The 18675-nt window shown below is 41.9% G+C and overlaps 2 protein-coding genes across 2 annotated transcripts in view; one reads left to right on the forward strand and one right to left on the reverse strand.

Moving 5' to 3' along the window:
• The window catches only part of ZNF471 (zinc finger protein 471), a 21425-nt gene extending 12026 nt beyond the window's left edge, over positions 1-9399 (reverse strand). Inside the window, exons 1-3 of the mRNA XM_011932420.1 lie at positions 9323-9399; positions 5522-5609; positions 748-874 (exon numbers count right to left, since the gene is read on the reverse strand). Coding sequence (XP_011787810.1) covers positions 748-874; positions 5522-5554 — 160 coding nt within the window. The 5' untranslated portion in view covers positions 5555-5609; positions 9323-9399. The remainder of the gene's footprint in view (positions 1-747; positions 875-5521; positions 5610-9322) is intronic.
• An 8678-nt stretch (positions 9400-18077) lies between these two features.
• The window catches only part of ZNF667 (zinc finger protein 667), a 28716-nt gene continuing 28118 nt past the window's right edge, over positions 18078-18675 (forward strand). Inside the window, exon 1 of the mRNA XM_011932421.1 lies at positions 18078-18110. The gene's annotated coding sequence lies outside the window, so the exon portion shown is untranslated. The remainder of the gene's footprint in view (positions 18111-18675) is intronic.

An 18675-nucleotide genomic window follows, 5' to 3' on the forward strand; every position in this document is an offset into this window, starting at 1 on the left:
AGAGAGAGAAATTAAAACAGAGAACAAAGATTTTTAAAAGTGAAACAATCCTTAGTTACCTAGGGCACAATATCAAACAATCTAACATAGGTGTAACTGAAGTCCCAAAACAGAAAAGAACAGAAAAAAAGATTTGAAGAAATAATGGCTAAAAATTTCTCAAATTTGGTTTAAGATATAAATTTAGTTTCAAGAAGCTCAATGAACCACAAGCATAATCAAAAGGGCTTCTAGAGAACAGAAAGCTAATCTAGCCAATGAGGTGGTCCCAGTGCTTAGAAGAAAGGGCCATATGAATTTCCCTAACTGTAAGCAATCTGAAGCCATTTTCAGTTTGTGTCTTCAGTTTGTTACTTATCACAAGTTAATACAAAGATACAGATTTTAAAAGTGATATTCTGAATTTATAGTAATCTAGCTATATATTCTTTGTGAACCTTGTTGTTGTCTAGCGGTGATAATAATTCTGCAGGAGAGAGAGAACAAGGAAACCCAGGAGACTGGTGAGATTCACATTGTGTCCTGTGTTCCCAATTGCCTTAAGGGTATACGCATGGAATATGTGATATTCACCAAATTCACTAACTCTAAATCTCAAGTTTTCTTCAGTCCCTCAATATCCGCTGTTTCTCAGATTCCATTCCCAGATTCCATTCTGACCTACATATAATAAAAACAAATTTAATAATATACAAAAACATAAAAGTTCCTTAAAGGTAGATTATGCAGGAGGGAAAAGATCCTCACCAAGTGATACCAGGCTCTGATAGTTCTCCAACATCATACTCCTGTATAAATGCTTCTGAGCAGTGTTCATCCATTGCCATTCTTCCTGGGAAAAATCTATTGCCACATCCTTGAATGTCACTAAGTCCTGAAGTGACAAATATATTCTTAACCGACCAATACTCATGTCCAAAGATAACTCTGAGTTGATCCAAGATGTCTCTACTTTATGTGAGAAATAACTCATAGAAGAGAAAAAACAAAAATATGAAGATCCAAGTCAAAATAGTACTTATGGAAGTGTTTAACTGCATTGGGTACAACGGTGCCAACCAATTCCAAACATAGGGAAATGTGGGTGCATAACTACAAGGCAGTGAAGAGGGCTTCAAGGAAGAACACATACCTGTGTTGAATCTTCAAAAGCATAAAAGGAATATCTAAATTGATATTTTTCAAATGATATTCCATGGGATCCAAGTTTTATTGGCAGGGACAGGAGAAAGGCATTGAACTAATGTGGCTGATTTTTTTTTTTCTTAAATAATAAAAACATCTTTAAGAATGCAATTTTCTTACGTCTGCATCAGTGAATACTGTGTTTTCCACCAACGGTTGGTAAACCCACAGTTGCAAAACAAAATGAAATTGAAGTTATAACTTTTAAATGTTCTTAGAGAAAAATTAATGACCAGTTATAATCACCAGCAGGTTGTAAGAAATTTTAAAAGTTATTGTGGGCATTTTTCACCTTCAGATTTATTTCCATTGAAAATGAATATCTTCTTAATCTTAGTGCCTGATCTGCAAAGTTATCAAAAATATAACTAAATAAAGACAAGGTTAGGAGCACATTTTAATTTGCTTTAAACAGTAATCTCTGTATCATGTCTTTGTTCTAAAGATTAGTGTTTAAAAGCAAATTTTTAACAGATATTCAATGTAGGGGACTTCAGAAGATATACATACCTTTAGAAAAATGTTTAATAAATTTTTCATATAAAAGAAATACAAAATTGTTTAAGTTTCTCTGTGAACTCTCAGTTTTGCTGAATTCTAGTTTTCACCTTCTAGTAAGTTGAGAACTAAGAACCATCATTTCACATATTCTTATAAATGAGATGAATTCCTCAATGCAAGCAAAAGGTGCTCACATTCTTTCCAATATTTAGGATAATTTTGGTGACTATTAAGGACAGAGGAGCTTTGGCTGTTCCGACAGGAAAAAAAAAAACTGATCGCTTTTGATCCTGGTACTCATGGTTAATAATCTGGTATATATACCACCAGAATTTTACCAATATCGATGAAATAACTTTATATATATATATACACACACGTATATGTAGTGATGTTTTTAACTGATAATGCTATAACCAATGAAGTAAATCCCAATGGATAGCATCTGAAGAGCTTGTAATTCTTTTTTTCTTTTTAAGGAAAAAACCATTTATTGCAAGGTATCAGATAATTTATGAAATTTACAGGAGGATTAAGACTGAATAAGTGACTAAATTAAGACTAAATAAAATAAATGAGAAAAATAGGCAAATATCTCATTCAGAAGATTTTCAAATGATTTATGTTTGCCCTTAAGGAGGTAGAACATAATTTCCCACTCCTGGAGTATAGATTGTGCATAGTGACTTCCTTACAAACAGTACAGTACGGAAAAGTGAGGGAAAAAAGAGTCACCTTATTATACAGAAATCTGACAAACACTACCTCAAAGTTAATTAACATCGATTAACATCAACAGTAATAAATCATGTTGACAGTGTGTACCCCTGATTTGATGTGATGAAAAAGGAAATTTACTTCTGCAATCTTCCTCCCCAAAACACAGTACCCTATTCTAATCATGAAAAAACATCATATTTGAGACATTCTACAAAATAACTGAGTATTCCTCAAAGTTGACAAGGTCATCAATAAGCAAAGTATGAAAACCTATCACAGCTAAGAGGAGTCTTAGGAAATATGGCTACTAAATGTAATGTAATTTCCTAGATAGTATCCTGGAACAGAAAAAAGACATTAGATAAAACCTGGCCAGGTGCAGTGGCTCACACTTATGATCCCAGCACTCTGGGAGGCCAAGGCTGGTGGATCACTTGAGGCTAAGAGCTCAAAACCAGCCTACATAGCATGGCAAGGACAATATAGCAAAACCCCACCCCTACCAAAAATACAAAAATTGGCTGTGCACAGTGGTGCATGCCTATAATCCCAGCTACTCGAGTGGCTGAGGCATGAGAATTGCTTGAACTGGAGAGGTAGGTTATAGTGAGCTATGATCCTGCCACTGCACTCCAGCCTGGGTAACAGAGTGAAACTGTGTCTCAAAAAAAAGAAAAAAAAAATTAAAAAGTTGAAACAATGAAAGAAAATCTAAACTAAGCACTTTAGTTACTAATAACATATCAATATTGGTTCATTAATTTTAACAACAGTACCACACTAATGTAAAATGTTAATAGGGGAAGCTTAGTGTGGTATAAGATTTCTCTATACTATCTCCGCAATTTTTCTACAAATATAAAACTATTCTAAAAAATAAAATTTATCTTTTAAATAAACCTTCTCAAGAGGAGGACATCAAAACTTCAAATTATCCTTTAAAAATATATAAAGTCTAGCACTAAACCCAAAATGAGGCATTTAAGACAAAAATCAAGATAATTTTCAAAAAATCAGAAAATAGAAACACATAAGAGATTCAGATAGTGGAATTATCCAACAAGGCTATCAAAATATTATGATAATATTTTTAAGGAGTTAAAAGGAAAGGTAGTGAATTCAGGAAGAAAATAGAAAATTACAAATTAAATAGAAATTCTAGAACTAAGTATTCTATAACAGAAGTTAACAATTCCATTATGGGCTTAACAGGAGATTAGAGAGTTAAAGAGAGAATTAAAGCATAAATGACATGTAGGACAGTGTGAAAAATAATTAACATGTATATAATTGTAATCTTAGAAACAGGAAAGCTTCAGAATATTTAAAAAGACAGTGGTTGAAAATTTTCCAAATTGATGAAAGACACCAAGCTACCCTGAACACTGACTTAAAACAAAAATAGTGAATAATGTTCACAGTCTATCAAAGAAGCATGTGTGTGTGCATTTCAGGTGATGGGGTTAATGGACTGCATCTTTATCATCTATAGTAGTAGGTTACTAGATAATTTCTAAAACTAAAATAATCAAGAAACAGTGTATGGAACAGTGTATGGAACATTATTCAGAAGTATGAGGTTAAATATCAAAACTAAAGACAGTAAGTAGTATTGTGGAGATACCAACTTACTTCTAGAGAGTAAATGGGAGGGGAATAATTCTGTTGTGTTAAATGGTGCCTGTGACTTCAGGTAGAATTTTAATGACAACATCAGGCACACAAACCATAAAAGGTCTGTATCTTTGGAAAATTATGTTGGATAATTCACAAAATGGTTTTAATGCTGAGGAAGACACAGATGCCCAGAATCCATGTAAATATTTTTTAATATCTCATGAACTCTGACAGCGCAAGAAAAAAAAGCAGTGTTTCAAAATTAATTTAACATAACTTTTGATATGAAGCATATAATTAAATTAGTTAAGCACTAATTATGGACATCTGACACTCATGTATGTCATGAAAACACATTTTCCACTTAGAAAAAATGTGAAGGGGAATTTCACAGTGGGAGAATTAAGGGTTCCTTTTGTATACATGGTTCCTTATACATGTGCAATATAATATTTAAAAATTAAAAAATTAAAAGCAGAAATTCAAGTAAAACTGAGTGTAGTACAGCAACAGAACAAATATACACAGGAGTTCAGTGCACGGTATAGGTGGCATTTCAAATTAGTGAGAATGAGATCAATAATTCAATTAATGCCATTGTGCCAACTTGAAAAAATAAATCTCTGCCTCATTTATTATAAATTATACATTTAATGTAAAAATTTAATGTAAACTAAACATAAAAAGTGAATGTAATTTCAGCCCTACCACGATAGAAAACCACAAAAATCAAGTCTAAGCTTACCAGAAACTTAACTGTGAAGGATAAAACAAATCTTAGAAGAAAAATAGGACCTAAAGGTAGACAAAAATTTCATCAACAGGACACAAAACACCATTAACTTTGAAGGGAAGAAAGTATTTATGTATACACACAGAGGCATAAAACATAGCTGTGAATGAGATACAAGCTGAGAATAACTTCTTAAAAGAACTGGGAGGTAAGGGTGATACTTGTTTTTAAATTCTGTACCATGTGAACATCTCACCTATTTAAATTTATAAAATTTGCAAAAATTAAGTAGAATAAGATTTTTTCAGGTGAACAAATGAGGCTGGTAATTAATACTTAAAATGTAAAGAAAATCTTTTAAAGAATTTATCTTAAGGACATACTCAGAGATTTGGACAAAAATTCAGGTAGATGCATTCTCTATATAGGAGAGGCACTGGATGCGCATTTAACCTGGAACCCAACTCACTAGTACTAAGATATCCACAGATATATTCCATACAACATAAATCAAGTCTTTTCACAAGACTCGGCACTAAATTTAAAATGTACACAAGGTGGGAAGAGGAATCTCACAGGGGCCTCCATGACTTTTTATACTAAGCTGTTACTCACTCATTAGGTAATTAAAGACAGTGGCCTCTGAGAGAAGTGGGAACTAGGCTCTTGGACTGTTAATCAGGGAATTTTCAAAAGAAAAGAAGCATTGCAAAGTACTAAACAGCAAGACTGCCTTTCATGAAGAGAAAGAAAATATCAACTAACCTGGGGCATGACTTTTACTACTTCAACATTCATTTTTGCCTTCTCTTCTGGTCTTTCTCTTGAAGAGCAGTGTCTTGGGAAGGCAAGGCTGAAGGAAGGGAAAGGTTAGTGAGAGATGAGGCCTTTGCTGCACTCCCAGAATCACTAGCCTAAAACTGTCTTCTTCTTCCCAGCTTTGGTTGATCCCATAACTGGGTATGAGCAACCTATGGCCACTGAAGGGCTGTAACTCATAACTGGTTTTTTTTATTTTTTATTTTTTTTCATGCTTGAGGTCCTAAACTTAATCTTTTTCAAAGACCTACCTTCCCATTCAGATGTATTAGGTACTCTGCGTAGATTAGATTATCTCGCTTTATTTTTGAAATAATCCTACAAAATAGTCATTTCCTCTATTTTTACAGGTAAAGGTGGAGTCATTTTCTTCTTGGGTCTCTGCTTCATGCTTTCAAAGTCTACTCTTTGAAAATCTGGCTCCTTTTTGGGCCAGATGGATGGGGTTTTTGGGAAAAAACAAAAGAAAAAGGAAAATCTGACTCCCAAATGCCACTAGAGGCCAGGGTTATCCTCCTTCTTCACTCAACCCCCACCACTGCACCCCTGCCCTGCTCCCTGGCAATGTTTCACTTTCCTCACCCTGAAACGATGGAACCTTTAGCACTCAATTCTGCCACTTTCACTCTCACCTCTGTCCCAGCCCCTTGATTACCCTCCTGTCACACAGAACTGAGGGTGTCTCCTGCTTCAGTTAGGAGTTTCAGTCACCCCAGCTTTTGCTTCTTACTGAAACTCGGACTGTGCACAGGAATTCTATTCCATGTTTCGTATCCCGGCAACACACAATTCCAAACAGTCACACTCATAAACAATCCAATCCTATCAATCTTCCAAGTAGTCTCCCCACACACAGCAGTCATACAGGGCCACAATGACAGATATACAGGGTGACATACAAACACTAACAAGTTTCCTGGTCACACAGAGGACACAATCACAAGCACCCCAAAACAAGCACATATACACAGTCACATTTCCATTGTCTGAGGACATGAATATAAGCACACACAGTGACTCACCAACACCTTCACACATACCCCTAATCTTACTTCTCTCACACACACAGCTCACTGTCCCCTATCTCTGTCTCATTCACATTCACGCTTCACAACCTCGCAGAGGTTATATTTCTAAAGCCTTTTGGATAACACACCATGGTTCACATAGTCTCTTTCTTATCCAACCACATCACTAGTCTTTCTCTCCCTCCTTCACACATACAAACATGATGTTCTCTCATATATACACATTCAATGGTATCTTTCAAAGAGGCCTCAAATTACTCAAATACACCAGTATCTCACACAGATACACAAACACACTCTGATCTCTCACATTCCAACTGCTTTATCTCATGCACACAAAATACATACTGGTCGCTCTCACTCCAATCTTTTTCATACTGTTATACACCATCTCACTACCTACCAGGCCAGAGACATACTCTAGTCTCTCACACACTCACACCAACATACCCCATTCTCTCCCAGTCACTGAACTCTCAGTCTAGTCTCTTGCTTTTACTTAGACACACACATGATCTTTCTCAGACTCCAGAGAGCTTCATATTGTTAATCTTTCACACAGGCACATCTATTTCTCTCACACATTGATATACCCTGGCTCGCACTCTGGATTCTCACAATCCAGTCCCTGATAACACACTCAGCTGACAAAGAGGAAAAACAAACCGTTTCTCTTACTCTACTCTCACAACACAAAACAGTTCTAAGACCAGATGTGTGGGGTCTTCACACACACACACACACACACACACACACACCAGGCAAGCAATAAATTCTTCAATGAATACCAGGTGGGTGACCTCTAAGGCAACCCAATTCTGACACTATTTACTTGGAGATAGCATAAGATCCCATACATTGAGGGCTCAGTCCTACAAAATGGCTCCCCACTTCCAATGCCAATTGCAAGCCCCACGTGCTTCTGATTGGCTATAAATCGGGGTTCCTATGACCCCCTCCTTGCATTCAATTAATTTGCTAGGGCAGCTCACAGAACCTGGGGAAACACGTTTATAATCATAAAGAATATTACAAAAGATACAGGTGAAGAAATGCATAGGAAAAGGTTATGTAGGAAGGGGCGCATCCTACAGGAGATTCCAGTGTTCAGCCATCTGGAGGTCTGACGAACTCAGTCCCTCTGGGTTTTTAGGAAAGCTTCATTACTTAGGCATGGCTGGTTAAATCACTGACCACTGATGATCAGTTTAACCTGGGGCTCCCTTTCCTCTCCCTGGAGACTGAGGATGGGACTGATAATCCTAACCCCCTAATCCTGCCTAGGTTGTTCTGATGACCAGCCCTTACCATGATCTACCTACAGGCTGCCAGCCCACCAATCATTAGCATGCAAAAAGACACTTAATACTTTGGAGATTGCAAGAATCTTGGAAGTTGTATGCCAGGAAACATAACTTTGATCGCCTCCCTCTCTCTCACAAACTAATACCAACATACCCTAGTCTTACTCTACTTTGATGGCCTCCCTCTCTCTCACAAACGAATACCAACATACCATAGTCTCACTCTTTAGACTCTTACAGTTTAGTCTTTCTCTCTCACACACACGCCGGCCTCTCAAGGAGCCTCACATGACTGGTCTTTCACACACAGCCACATGCTCATCTCTCTCACACTCACTGGTGTCACGCTGTGTAGAGAACACTCACGCTGTGAGAGAGAGACTCACACACACGAACACACCCTGGTCTCACACTCTGGTCTCTCTCAGTCTGTCAGACACATGCAAACCACGGCCTCACACACTGACGGGTCTTTCACCCAAAACACCCATTTCTCACACTCACTGGTCTCCCTTTCACACATTAACACACCAGTCTCACACTCTGGCCTCGCACGGTCTTGTCTCGCATACATGGTGATTCTTCTCTCTCTCTCTCACACACACACACACACACTGGCCTGTCATTGAGCCTCACACAGCGACCGACCGGCCTTTCACACACAGACACACGCCCATCTCTCTCACACTCACTGGTCTCCCTTTCACACATTAACACACCACAGTCTCACACTCTGGCCTTGTACGGTCTAGTCTCGCATACGTGGTGATTCTTCTCTCTCACACACACAGCGACCGACCGGCCTTTCACACACAGACACACGCCCATCTCTCTCACACTCACTGGTCTCTCACACGCCAGCCCGTCTCGCTCTCTCACACGAATACATCCTGGTCTCACGCTCTGGACACCCGGTCTGTTACACACTTACACACCCACACATTCCGCATCTTCTCACAGAGCTTCACACGCTCTCTTTCAAATGCAGGCACACCCCCATCTCTCTCACACTCACTGGTCTCTCACACTGACCCGTCTCGCGCTGTCACACGAACACACCCTGGTCTCACACTCTGGACTCTCGGTCACACACACACACACACACAGAAACCGCACCCTCTCACGGAGCCTCACACGCTGACGGATCTTTTACACACAGGCACACCCCCCTCTCTCCCACAGCTCACTCCCGTGGTCCCGCCGCCCCAAGCCGCCCCGAACGCCCAGCAGCCCCGAGCCGCGGCCTCCGCCCCGCAGACTCGAGTACGCGCGCCGCGCTGGCCTCTGGGAAATGTAGTCGTCTTGGGCACAGAGGACGCGGCTGGGCCTTCGCGACCCGGGTCTGAGCCGCCCGCCTCGCCTGCCCTTCCTGGCCCAGCCCTCGGGCTCGGACTCCCAGACCACCCAAAACAAACCCCCGGCCTCGTCTGGCACCCAGACGCTCTCATCCGAAGGACTTCTTGAGTCGACGCCGGAACCTCCATCGCGCAGGCGCCAGCTTCTCTCCAGGGGACGGACGTGTGGGGCGGAGACGAGGCGTGGCCTAGCGTTGAGGGGCTTGTCCTCGGGCTGCTGTGGGAGTGGGAGGGACCTTAGAGACGAAGCGGGCGGTGCCTGCGCAGTACGTGATTATGCCAGGTGGGCGTGGCCCAGGGTTTCCGGCCGGTAAGAGCGGGCGTGTGCGCAGCCGCAAAGATTGCGCTCTCCCTCACCCCTCCCCTTCGCCTAGAGACCAGAAGAGTCCCTAGTTACCGGTTTCTGGGGACTGGGAGTGAAGCGCGCGATGGCTGAGCCTTCGGCGTGAGCATGTGTGCGGCTTTGTGACGCTGTCTGTGCCTCTATGTTCGCGATGTCATTTGGAGCGCGGCCTTCTGTGCCTGTCCGTGGGAATGTGATTATCTTTCTGTCCTAAGCTTATTTTGGAATAAGAACAGCGACTCGGAACCCCTACAGTGTTGTGACTCTAGCAAATTAATACCTCTCTCAGCTGCAAAATGGGAATATTACTGCTCAGAGGCAGTGAATAACATGAAGTTTTTGGAACCAGTCCGCTAGGATTGAACCGCGTTCCGCCCCTTAACAGAATGGAAATGGTCCCTGTTTTAGGGGACTAGCCCTTACTAGGAAAACTGTAGAATTGGTATGGGAAGGTGAGACAAATAAGGTAAAGCAATTCAGGGGCATACAGCAGAGAAAAAAAAATCCCTGCCCTCTTATTATATAATTTACTTTGAGGTGGATAGAGACAAGCCACAGATTCATGAGTTAGATAAATAGTCTGATGAACAGTAAAAAGGGCTATGGAGAAATATAACACAGAGAAGGTTGTATCGTATACATTTTTTCTATTGTCTCTTATAATGTCTTAACATCTCAAAACAACCTTTCTGCAGCAGACACCAGCCAGGTGACCTCTACTCTAATTCAATTCTGACGCTACCTGGAGAGCATGAGATCCTACAGGTTAGACAGCTCAGTCCCACAAGACTGTCCCCCACGTCCCATGCCAATTCCAAACTCCAGATTGTTGTACCTGTGTTTCAGAGAGATGTGCTATAAATTGGGGCTCCCACGACCGGCTCCTTGGGTTCCATTAATTTGGTAGAGCGGCTCACACAACTCAGGGAAACATTTATGTTTACTGGTTTATTATAAAAGATATTTTAAAGGATATAAATAGGCAGATGAAGAGACATGTAGGGCAAGGTCCAAGAGAACCCCTAGTGCAGGAGCTTCTGTGCCCATGGAGTTGGGGTGCACCACTCTCCCAGCATGAGGATGTGTTTTTGTCTACCTTCTTGGAAGCCGCTTGAACTCAGGCCTTTTCGGTTTTTATGGAAGTTTCATTACGTAGATGTGATTGATTAAATCATTGGCCACTGGCGATCAACTCAATTTTCAGCCTCTCTTTTCCCGGAAGTAGAGGGTGGAGCTGTGAGTTCCAACCCTCTGGGTACATGGCTGGTTCCTCTGGCAACTAGCCACCACTCCCCCCAAATATTGGGATTATCTTGTGAGTTTCCAAAAATCACCTCATTAACATAAACTCATGTGTGGCTGAAATACTGTCTTTCACCTTTATGGCTCTGGAGCTGTTCTGGAGCTTTTTCAGGAACCAAGCAACAAAAGGCCAGATATTTTAACAAAAGATACTTTATTGCTGTAGTCATTTAGGAAATTAAAAGGGCTGTAGGAACTGTGAGCCACGAACTGTACCTTTCTTTCTAACTCCACATTCAGTGAGGTCATACTGGTAGACTGAAATCTACCACAAGGGGACTATTTACAGTATGAAAATACAGTCTAGGCCGGGTGCAGTGGCTCAAGCCTGTAATCCCAGCACTTTGGGAGGCCGAGACGGGCGGATCACGAGGTCAGGAGATCGAGACCATCCTGGCTAACACGGTGAAACCCCGTCTCTACTAAAAAATACAAAAAACTAGCCAGGCGAGGTGGCGGGCGCCTGTGGTCCCAGCTACTCGGGAGACTGAGGCAGGAGAATGGCGTAAACCCGGGAGGCGGAGCTTGCAGTGAGCTGAGATCCGGCCACTGCACTCCAGCCTGGGCGATAGAGCCAGACTCCGTCTCAAAAAAAGAAAATACAGTCTACACCGCTAAAGGATGGAGATCCATTCTGAGAAATGGGTTCTTAGGCAATTTCCTAAGAAGCCTGTTGTGCAAACATCATAAGAGTGTACTTACACAAACCTAGATGGTGTAGCCTACTACACACCCACACTCACTCAGACTGGGACAACCTAGACCTACCAGTTAACTTCTTGTGCACATCTGTGGGATGTGGGAGGAATCTGGAGTACCCAGAGAAAACCCATGGAGACATGGAGTCAGAGTGCATTAGGACCCACCCTAACGAACTCATTTTAACTTAATTAACTCTGTAAAAATCCTATCTCCAAATACAGTCACATTCTGAGATACTGGGAGTTAGGACTTCAACATGCAAAATTTGGGGCAGGCAAAATTCAGCCAGTAACAAGAGGTTATTTTGATTCTTCTGTCCTCATTCATCCCACCAAGGAAGTAAGGGCTATTTCCATTATCATACTATGTATTAAATTATCATTACATTACATATATAATGTTTTCTTTATCTAATTTTTACCTTATATATACCACATTTTTGTTCATGGGCCATCATGACCAAAATTTCACCAAAAAAAGAAAAAAAAAAGTAAGCATCAAATCCATATTCCCTCTGAATTGTAAGTGATTATAATTCAGCTGCTTCCCACATGGGCAACTCAACGTCCAGTATTTCACAGTGGGTGCAGCAGAGATGTATTTAACTAATGAAGACTGGGTATTCTCTAGGGTAACACCAAGGAGATTATCTAGTATATGACACTGTAGCCTACAACCAGGTTTTCTAATATTCTCATGTTACTGAATCTACTTTTAACTGCTCCTAAAGTGCTGGCATTCAGGACAGACAAAAAAATAGTCCATACTTACATTCCACAGGTAGCTCACCTTGCCCTTGGAATCAAAGAATGACTTGGGGAAGAAGTGAGTGGGGAGGAGGAGGTGTAGAAGCGTGACCATTCTGACTCTCTATACGTTCTTGCACAGACTTAGTTTCTATCCTTGGAAAACTATTTAATATTCCAAATGGCAACAGATGGGACCCAGCTGAAATCTCTCTTGGAGTAGATCGGACTAAGGATCTTCATCATTCAACTGATTCCTGAATATGGAAGAAGAATGTCATCTACTTCAATTTGACTTCTGACCCCACCACTGTATCTTTAAAAAAATGAGAGCTCTATGGAAATATAGTCATAAGCTATATAATTCACCTACATAAAGTGTAAAAATCAGTAATTTTTAGTATATTCATAGACATGTGTAATCACCGCTATGGTCAATTTTAGACATTTTTATCACGTCAAGAAGAAACCCCATAACCTTTAGCTATCCCCTTCCTCACCTCCCATTCCTTCAACACAAAGCGGATAGTAATCTACTTTCTGTATTTATGGACCTGCTTATTCTAGAAATATGTTTTTATTTTCTATATTTTATTATGCTCCAACATATTAGGGTAGGGGAGCTAGCTGTAGTTGGCTGGGGAGAGCCCCTCCTACAGCTAGCTAATTCTTAAAGGCAGTAAACAACTTGCCCATAAACATACCCTTTATATGCAACCAACCAACCCAAAGCCCATAACCCCAATTACCATCTTCATCTAACTCTCATACACCAACCATTATTTCCCCTGCCCTAAACCAACCTGAGGACCAGACAACTAGAGACTTCCCCCATAGCCCAGAGCCTGGCGACATTATTCAAACTAGACAATCCTAAATTGCTGCCCCCGCCTGGTTTTGCCTTTTCTAGAGAAAACATGATAAAGGCTCTGGGTCTAGGCTTTTTCCCTTCTGCCTAGGCACTCATTCTGCCTCCTGACCACATCTTGAGACATCCCCATGTGGCTCTGTATGGTGTGACATGCTCCCTTCTGCTGGGAAATGGAAGTAATCAACTCTTCGTGCAAAGGCGGTTGTCTCCATGTCTGTCCCTTACCATACCTGATTTTTAAAAATCCAGGGTACGTTTTCAAATGCCTCTCCTCACATGGAAGCTGTCTTAGCCAAAAATAAACCAAAAAACATAAGCTTAACATTTGATGCTACATAAAATAGGATTATGCTTTAGCAACACTGTATTAAGAAGATGTAAAATGGAGACATTTAGAAAAGCTTTTCTCATGTGTGATCAACTGTGTCCCCACAAATTCTTATGCTGAAAGCCTAACACCCTGCACCTCAGAATGTGACCTTATTTGGTTGTTGCAGATATAATTAGTTATATCAAAATGAGGTCATTAGGGTAGACTCTAATCTAATCTAACTGGTATCCTTATAAAAAGGGGAAACTTCTCAAAATATTTCATGTACCCCCTAAATATATATACCTACTATGTATCCACAAAAATTAAAAATAAGAAAATTGTAAAAATTAAAAGGAAAAATTTTAAAGGTGAAATTTGCACACAGACACATGCATAGGGGAAAATGACAGGAAGAGACCACAGATTTCTGCTATTTAAGCCACCCAGTTTGTGGTACTTAATTATAATAGTTGTAGCAAACCTATCCTTCATAGGGCAAAAACGTTACCGAGTTTGAGTCATATTTTACAGCCAAAGAAAGGAAAAAGCTTTATGTAACTGACTTTATCTTGTTAGAATGTACAATTACAACTAACAAAGTTCATTTTCAAGTGTATCATTTTTTGTTAGGTGTGTTTTTAAAAGCATATGAATTTATTTATTTATTTTATTATACTTTAAGTTCTGGGTTACATGTGCAGAACGTGCAGTTTTGTTACACAGGTATACACGTGCCATGGTGGTTTGCTGCACCCACCAACCCGCCACCTACATTAGGTATTTCTCCTAATGTTATCCCTCCCCTACCCCCAACCCCCACAAGACCCGGTGTGTGGTGCTCCCCTCCCTGTGTCTATGTGTTCTCATTGTTCAACTCCCACTTATAAGTGAGAACATGCGGTGTTTGGTTTTCTGATCTTGTGACAGTTTGCTGACAATGATGGTTTCCAGCTTCGTCCATGTCCCTGCAAAGGACATGAACTCAAGCATATGAATTTGAAGTGATTATTTCCTACAGTACTTAGATTGTACAGTAGGCAAATGTTACGGGCTACTTAGACCTAAAATCAAATTACAATATATAAATCCCTGCTGGTGTTCCATCCAAATGGTATTAATTTTTTAAATAGTGGGAGATTAACTAAGTTTAAAATGCTCCAGTATAATTGGAAAGAAAAATACATAGAAATGGATCCTAAGGAAATAATTACCGATGAGGGTCAAAATCAGCTGAAAAATGGATCAGGATAGCATTGTTATAACAGCCAAAATTAAGGCAAAAAAACCTACGTGATAGTAAGAGTTAAATAAGTTGTGCTATTTTTACAATAAGATATATTATATGATCCAAAAAATAAATAATACACTGATACGGTTTATCTGTGTCCTCACCAAATCTCATGTGGAATTTTAGTTGCCAATGTTGGAGGTGGGACCTGGCGGAAGGTGACAGGATCATGGCGGCAGTTTCTCATGAATGGTTTCGCGCCGTCCCCTTGGTACTGTCTTTAGGATAGTGCGTTCGTTCTTGTGAGATCTAGTCGTTTAAAAGCATGTGGCGCCTCCCCCACCCCCACCTTTCTCTTGCTCCTGCTCCTGCCACGTGAGACTCCTTGCCCCCCCTTTGCCTTTCCCCCCATCGGAAATTTCCTGAGGTCTCCCCAAAACCAGAAGCCACTATGCTTCCTATACAGCCTGTAAAACTGTGAGCCAATTAAACCTCTTTTCTTTATAAATTCCCCAGTCTCAGGTATTTCTTTGTAGCAGTGTAAGAACAGACTAATACACACACCATACAAAATACATAGAAAATAGGAAGAGTAAAATGACACCATTTACAATAACAGAGATGAAAATATCTGGTAATATACTCAACAGGACCTTTATGAAAACTTTGAAAACCCTACCAATGGAGTTAAAAGACCTGAATGAATGGAAACACACATCGTATTCTTAGATAAGGGATTCAATATCATGAGGATAATAATGGCAAAACCCTAATAAAATGAGCAAGTACATATTCAGAGTGGTAAAATCTGAATAAGGTCTGTAGTCAAGTCATCGGTACTGCACCAATATCAATCTCTTGGTTTGATATTATATTACTGTCATGTAGAATGTTACCACTGGGGAAAGCTGGGTGAAAGGTACTATTTTTGCAACTTCCTGTGAGTTTACAATGATCTCGCAATGAAAAGTTAATTAGCCTTAGGGAGGGAATTGGGTCAAGGTGGCAGTGCTTCTTACCATTTACTTTTCTGAAAGCTTTTTTTTTTTATCCACAATGCAGATACATTCTATTTAAAAGAGCATATTTTCTTCATCTAATGGCTTCAACCCTCCTAAATACCACTTTTTTCCTAAAACTTTCCTGGTTATTTTTTTCTCAAATTGATTCTATCCTGCCTAACAATATGCCTTTTCTTGTTCTCTGTCTATAGGAAAAGACCCCAGCATTCCACAGATGTGGCCACAATACCATCTTGAAATAGGACCTCATTACTCCATGGAATCTTAATTCCTCATAGCAAATTTCCTGTCCCCATTGACCAGACCTCATCCTTTAAGAACAAAATCACCTTCTAGAATATACTGCAAGCCAGAGCTCACAGATATTCAGAGTAGGCTAGAGCTATCTGGGGCATGGTACCTCATGACAAGGCATCAATCCCTCATCGTCTTACGTGCTTCTCAAGGATAGCTCCCTTTTTCTCTACAGACGGTACATTTCTGAGCCCCCAGAGTTATTCACAGAATCGTAGGCACAATGCTTATAGTGAATACATACATGATGGTTAAGTGGAGAAGAACATCGACAGAGGGCACTGGGCTACTTTAGCCATCCCTTTTGGTCTTTCATTTGCCAGAAAGGGAGAAATAAGGACTAAGACCCTAACAGGGTCTTTATGAGACAGCAAGGTGTGGAAGGAAAAGACTGAAAATCACAGAAGAAGGAAATGCCAACTTACTTGGAACATGACTTTAAAGTTTAAAAGTGATTTTTGTCAAGGTGCCATGTCTCATGCCTGTACTCCCAATACTTTGGAAGACCAAGGTGAGAGGATTGCTTGAGCCTAGGAGTTTGAGATCAGCCCGGGCCACACAGTGAGAACTTGTCTTTACAAAAAATTAGCCACGTGTAGTCCCATGCTAATTGGGAGGCTGAGGCAGGAGTAGTGCTGCAGTGAGCTGATTGCTCATTTTTTCCTCCTGATCCCTCTTTTTGAAGAGAAATTGTCCTGGGAAGGCAAAGTTAGGGAGAAAGAAAGGAGTTGTAAAACGCCAAGTCTGTCCTGCAGTTCCCAAGATCAGCTCAGAAACCCTCCCTTCCCCTGCTCTCCTCCTTTCCCTCATGTTCCAAACACAAACACGTTATCATAATAAGATTCCAGATACTTGGGGACTGGGAATGGTGGCTCACGCTTGTAATCCCAGCACTTTGGGAGGCCGAGGCGGGCAGATCACGAGGTCAAGAGATCGAGACCACCCTGGCCAACATGATGAAACCCTGTCTCTACTGAAAATACAAAAAAATTAGCTGGGCGTGGTGGCGAGCGCCTGTAGTCCCAGCTACTTGGGAGGCTGAGGCAGGAGAATGGCGTGAACCCGGGAGGCGAAGGTTGCCGTGAGCCAAGATCGCGCCACTGCACTCCAGCCTGGGCGACAGAGAGACTCCGTCTCAAAAAAAAAAAATAATAATAATAATAGATAAATAAATAAATAAAACACTGGTTTCTCTCTCTCCCACACACACACACACACACACACACATACCACTCAACCACAAAAACTGGCTAGGGCTAGAAACCTTATCAGGATAGTATTTTAGACTTTATAGGTGACAAGATTTCTGCTGCAAGTACTGAACCCTGCCATTGTGCAAAAGCAGTCATAGAATAGACGTAAATATACACAAGTATACATATTCAAAATCAGTGGTTCCCCACAGAGATGTACACACCGCAAAAACTGGGCTCTAGGGTCAACAGTAAACAGTTCAGGCTTTGTGGGGTCACACAGCACCTGCTGCCACCTACTCAACTCTGCGCTTCCGCAAAAGTGGATGCAGAAGCTAAACAGATGTCCAGAACATACACACATATTCAAAATCAGTGCCCCCCCGCCACGTACAAAACCACAAAAATCGGCTCGGAGACATACGTCTAAGAAAACACAAAGGTTCGTCCTCACACATGTTCAGGGTAACACAATGCGGGTCTCACCTACACAAACGTGCGATCAAAACCCGGGACCCGCACGCCCAGATGACCGGGACGAGGCCATACTTCACATCTTGTCTCACAGATTCACAATTACGCAACGGTCACCTCACACGACTTTATGGCGGACACTCCCGGACCTTCCGCTGCCCGCCCCTCCTCGCTGCTTCTCCCAGCCGGGGTCACCCTCACCCACCCGGTCTCATCCCAGACGCAGGCAGTCTCATCACCAGCCCACCGGCTGCGCAAGCGCAACACCGCAAGGAAGAGCAGAAGGCCGCGCAGGGGCCTTTGGGAAATGTAGTCTGGGCGCCACGCAAAGGACTGTGGGCCTCTTCGCAAAACGTGCAGGTGAGTCCTCACCGTCGGCCGAAAGAAACATCCCTGTGCTACTCTCCCGGGTCACTTCATCTCCGACCCGGACAGAGCAGAACCAGCGCAGCCCAAGCTTTCTTCACCTCACGTTCTGGGTGGGACCTTCCACAGCCTCGCTGCACCCCAGTGGCTTCTGGATGTTGCAGGATGACTGCGTAGTGCGCACGCGCGGGTGGGGGCGTCCGCGTCCGCGGGTGAGGCCGGCTCCAAACCTCGTGAATGTGGGGGCGAAGGATGGTGGCGGGCGGGGGGCAATAAGCCCTCACACGGGAACGTGTGGGTGTGGGAGCGGGCAAGGCGGCGAACTGGGGAGGTTGCGTTTGGTTAAAGAGCTCGAGGAAGGGCCTCAGTGTCCACACGTGATCTCCTGAGAGGATGAAAAGCAGGGCCAAGCGCCCGTCCCCTAGGAGCCGGTGCGCGTGCCAGCCCTGAGTGTGCGCAGGCGCGGGGCCTCGTGCGTCCGCCCCCAGGACTGCACCGATTGTGCGAACGCCCTTGAGCGTGTGGCGTTGAGGGGGCGGAGCCTCAGGCCGGGGCCGGT

The sequence above is a fragment of the Colobus angolensis genome, unplaced genomic scaffold (assembly GCF_000951035.1).
Source record: "Colobus angolensis palliatus isolate OR3802 unplaced genomic scaffold, Cang.pa_1.0 Scaffold96, whole genome shotgun sequence".
NCBI classification, from domain to species: domain Eukaryota; kingdom Metazoa; phylum Chordata; class Mammalia; order Primates; family Cercopithecidae; genus Colobus; species Colobus angolensis.